At 46.5% G+C, this 5,094-nt stretch overlaps 1 protein-coding gene across 3 annotated transcripts in view; it reads left to right on the plus strand.

Moving 5' to 3' along the window:
* Positions 1–5,094, plus strand: part of VPS33A (VPS33A core subunit of CORVET and HOPS complexes) — a 37,188-nt gene that overhangs the window by 15,100 nt on the left and 16,994 nt on the right. For all 3 annotated transcript variants that reach the window (XM_017890448.1, XM_017890453.1, XM_017890458.1), the window contains 2 exons: positions 2,147–2,263; positions 3,202–3,376. In XM_017890448.1, coding sequence (XP_017745937.1) covers positions 2,147–2,263; positions 3,202–3,376 — 292 coding nt within the window. The remainder of the gene's footprint in view (positions 1–2,146; positions 2,264–3,201; positions 3,377–5,094) is intronic.

Below are 5,094 nucleotides of genomic sequence, written 5' to 3' on the forward strand. Positions count from 1 at the left end.
TTTTGTGAGACAGAATCTTGCTCTTTTGCCCAGGCTGGAGTGCAGTAGCACAGTCTTGGCTCACTGCAACCTCTACCTCCCAGATTCAAGTGATTCTCCTGTCTCAGCCTCCTGAGTAGCTGGGATTACAGGCACATGCCACCACGCCCAGCTAATTTTTGTATTTTTAGTAGAGTCGGGGTTTCACCATGTTGGTCAGGCTGGTCTCGAACTCCCAACCTCATGATCCACCCCCCTCGGCCTCCCAAAGTGCAGGGATTACAGGCATGAGCCACTGTGCCTGGCCCCTAATGTCTTTTGCCCGTGGATGTTCATCTGATCTGGAGCTTTAAGTAGTTTTACCAAAAAGTGTGTCTTTTGACATTCTTGATGATGGTCTGCCATATTCTGGGAAATGTTAAAATACACCACACTCAAAAGAGTAGTCTGGCGACACTTTCAATAATAACCAAATGCTCCCCACCATGTCTGCCATCCTTCCTCCCTGGGGCAGAAGGCCTGACAAGTGACAACCACGTTCTCTCTTCCTCAGGACCTGGACCCTCAGGGCCCCCTCATTTCTGGCTGTGGACAGCAGGGACATGCTGGGTTGGTAGGGGTGGAGGGAATTGATAAAATGTACCGTATTGACTTATGAGTGGATAATGGTTGTAAAAAACCCAAATCATTCCATATAAAAGCTAACTGTTAGGCCGGGCGCGGTGGCTCACACCTGTAATCCCAGCACTTTGGGAGGCCGAGATGGGCAGATCACGAGGTCAGGAGATTGAGACCATCCTGGCTAACACAGTGAAACCCCGTCTCTACTAGAAATACAAAAATTAGCTGGGTGCGGTGGCGGGCGCCTGTAGTCCCAGCTACATGGGAGGCTGAGGCAGGAGAATGGCATGAACCTGGGAGGCGGAGCTTGCAGTGAGCCAAGATCGCGCCACTGCACTCCAGCCTGGGCGACAGAGTGAGACTCCGTCTCAAAAAAAAAGAAAAAAAAAGCTAACTGTTATTGAGCATTTGCTATATGTTTCAGGTACTGCCATCAAATGCTTTACATGTATTTTTCTCATGTAATCCTTGCCCTTTGTGGACTATACTCCCTTCTACATATGAATAAATTGAGGCACAGACAGATTCTCTAACTGGCCCAGGGCACAGCTAGTAAGTGACACAGCTGGGTTCAGAACAAGGCAACCTGAGTCTAGAATCTGTGCTTTCATCCACCTGTATCAAAAGTGACCGCTTCCCTCCTCTCACTTCACAGGTGGTTTTTTTCTCTCCCTCTCTCTTTTTTTTTTTTTTAAATGGGTAGGGTCTTGCTCTGTTGCCCAGAGGGGAGTGTGGCGGTGGGATCATAGCTCACTACAGCCTCAGACCCCTGGGCTCTGGTGATCCTCCTGCCTTATCCTCCTGAGTAGCTCGGATACAGATGTGTACCACTATCCTTGGCTAATTTAATTTTGTGTAGATACAGGGTCTCACTATGTTGCCCAGGCTGGTCTCAAACTCCAGAGCTCAAGCGATCCTCCTGTCTTGGCCTCCCAAAGTGCTGGGGTTACAGCCATGCACCTAGCCTTCCCAGGTGGTTTTGTGTGTATTTTGGAGGTCCTTTTTTCAGTGCAAATGCATATATTTTTTATAAAATGAGATCATACTCAAGAGATTGTGGCCTTCAGTTGTCAGTTGTCATGAAAATCTGCCTCATCCATTGTAAAAACAATAAAGTATTCTGTCCTGTGGTCTTTTGTGTTTCTGGGTAATTAGCATGTGGCTCTCCCAGCATGTCCTGCCAGAGTTTACTCTCACCAGTGAATGGGAACCCATCGTTCAGTGTAAGTCTGTATTCTTCCGTCTTTTATTCAAGAGCTTATTCAGAAGAGCTGGCATGCTGGGTGAACGGTTTCTCCCAGAAGCCCCGGCTCTGCCCAGGAGAAGTGCTTCCAGGGCTGCATCCACCCTTGGGGCTGCCAGCCTCAGGGCCTGGTCTGACAGGCAGCAGTTTTTGATAATGAACTTGAGTTCCCAATTTTCCTGGCACAGTATGAAATAACTGGAAATGATTTTATTGTCTGTTGGTGCACCCCAGCCCCAGGAACAGAGATGGACCCCTGGGAGGCCCCCATGGCCTGGCAGTAATTGGCCTTTCCCCTCACAGGAGTGCTACCTGGAGGGTGACCAGACGAGCCTGTACCATGCAGCCAAGGGGCTGATGACCCTGCAAGCTCTGTACGGAACGATCCCCCAGATCTTTGGGAAAGGAGAATGCGCTCGGGTAAGAACCAGCTGCTTTCTGGTGGTAAAGAAGGGGCCCTTCACACCCCAGAAGGGAGGAGGAACAGGAAGCTCCTTACAAACAAATTCTATTGATCTTAATTATGTACGAATACTGTACTCATGAATTTGCCTACTGATTAAAATGCACTTATAACCCTCCAAGTCAGTACTCATGGTGCTTTTGTGGGCGTGCACAGTGGTGACAGTTAGAGTAACCACTGTGCATGTTCCCAGCTGAGGCAGGTGACACTCCACCTTCCCATTTCAGCTCTCGGACTGCAAACAAGTGTACTTTTCACAGTCTCACTGTCATGTTTTCCACACATCTATACTTTTTTTGGTGATTTCACTGTTTAAAATGGCCCCCAAACGTAGGGCTGAGGTGCAGTCTGGTGTCCTGTGCACAAGAAGGCTGTGGTGTGCCTGGCAGAGATATTACGTGTGTCAGAGACGCTTCGTTCAGGCACGAGTCACAGAGCTGCTGGCTGTCAGTTCAATGTAAGTGATCAATAATTATGTTAAGTCAGGCATCTTTAAGCAGAAACACATATAAAACTGGGTTATGTATTGATCAAATGACAAAAACGTTGAGACCAGAGGCTCCTAGGAACCTAAGTCTGCATTTCTCCCAGGACCAGTGGTTCCATCTTTGCTAATTTAGTGTTTGCAGTGACTTCATAGAACATAACTACTGCCAATCACAAGAATAGACTGATCTGATTTTATGCCTCATTGGCAAATGGCAGCTCCCTTGGCGCAAGTGTTGGGATGGGTGCCAACAGCAAGGTGCTTTTCTAGAGCTGCTTATTTCTTAGCAATGCACTCTTCCAGTTTTTCTCCTTTTTCACTTTTTTGATTGTCTTGCTGGTTTTAGACAAATTTTCACATCTGCTCATTCCCAGGAGGGCCCCACCTCATCCAATGTTTTGTTTCCAGCAAGTGGCCAATATGATGATCAGGATGAAGAGAGAGTTTACAGGAAGCCAGAATTCAGTATTTCCCGTTTTTGATAATCTCTTGTTGCTTGATCGGAATGTGGATTTATTAACACCTCTTGCCACTCAGCTGACATATGAAGGACTCATTGATGAAATTTATGGCATTCAGAACAGTAAGTACGTGACATCTGTTTTCACTAATAGGTAATATGAGAAGAATATCCTTTGTGGAGACTACTGTTTGTATATTGCACACTTAAGCATAATTTGAAGTCAGAGATCTAATTTTAATGATTCAAAGTGTAGATTAATATAGACCTTTTTGTAAGCAATTTAGCAACACATAAAACTTTTCTAACCCTTGGCCCAAGAAAGCCCAAAGCCTAAGAACGTGCATTGAGGAATCATTCCAAAGAAGGGGATCAGTGAGGTTTGCATAAAAATTTCGATTTCCATTTTCTTACCAGAATTTTCCAAACAATTTCAGTGGTTGAGTACATTATAAAATATTATGGAACCACCTGAGCATGGTGGCTCACACTTGTAATCCCAGCACTTTGGGAAGCCAAGGTAGGTAGATCACTTGAGGTCAGGAGTTCGAGACCAGCCTGGCAAACATGATGAGACCCCTGTCTCTACTAAAAATACAAAAAATTAGCTGGGTGTGATGGCGCGTTCTTGTAGCCCCAGCTACTTGGGAGGCTGAGGTGAGAGAATTGCTTGAACCCAGGAAGAGGAGGTTGCCATGAGCTGAGATAGTGCCGCTGCACTCCAGCCTGCTGACAGAGTGAGACTCCATCTCAAAAAAAAAAAGAAAATACTATGGAACCATCAAAATAATAAATGTGGAACATGAAAAACTGCATAGCCATGTCTATTTCAATTAGAAATCGTTATGTATGTGTCTGCGTATATATGTGTGTTCCAAACTATATTTATATCTATAAAAAATAACTAAGAATACCATAAAAACCAGGAATAACTGGAGGCAGAATACTCAGACCATGCCTCCGAAGGCTCAGTTGTTAGAAAGCTGCTTCCTTTACATAGAAATCCGAGAACCCTTGAAACAATGAAAATACTGACCTCTGACTTTCAGACACTAGGATTCATCTGAGCAAACTGCAGTTGTCGGTGACACAAGAGTTGGCCGGAAGTTTAGTGCCCAGGCCTGTCATTGTCCCCTGTGAGCAGAGGCCAAGGGTCTCCCACAGAGGGCACTGGCATTTGCAATGCACACATCCTTGCGGCCAGCAGTAGTTGAGGAGGGCGGTAGAAGCAGTGGCGTTTGTGCAGGGTTTGGAAAGACACAGAGAGTTTAGATGAAGATCCTGGGGCAGGGGCAGGCGGTATCATACACAAGTCATGATGAGCCAAACAGCGTGGTTGAGTGGAGCGCATGGCTGGAGAAATATTTTAGAAAACCGGCTGATAGAGGGCCAGGCGCGGTGGCTCACGCCTGTAATCCCAGTACTTTGGGAGGCTGAGGCGGGCGGATCACAAGGTCAGGAGATCAAGACCATCCTGGCTAACACGGTGAAACCCCATCTGTACTAAAAATACAAAAAATTAGCCAGGGATGGTGGCGGGTGCCTGTAATCCCAGCTACTGGGGAGGCTGAGGCAGGAAAATGGCGTGAACCTGGGGCGGAGCTTGCATTGAGCTGAGATAGCGCCACTGCCCTCCAGCCTGGGCGACAGAGCGAGACTCCGTCTCAAAAAAAAAAAAAGAAAACAACTGGTACAGAAGGTCGAGGCCACTCGATGGAAAATGTGGATGGCTGGCTAGAGCTTGGCCTTGGTGAGTGATGAGGTCAGAGATCACAAGCATGTTTGGTTTGACTGGTTTTGGCCCACATGGTATTTATTTCTGTCAGTTTTTTTTTTTTTTT

Source organism: Rhinopithecus bieti, unplaced genomic scaffold (assembly GCF_001698545.2).
Source record: "Rhinopithecus bieti isolate Rb0 unplaced genomic scaffold, ASM169854v2 scaffold_574, whole genome shotgun sequence".
NCBI lineage: Eukaryota > Metazoa > Chordata > Mammalia > Primates > Cercopithecidae > Rhinopithecus > Rhinopithecus bieti.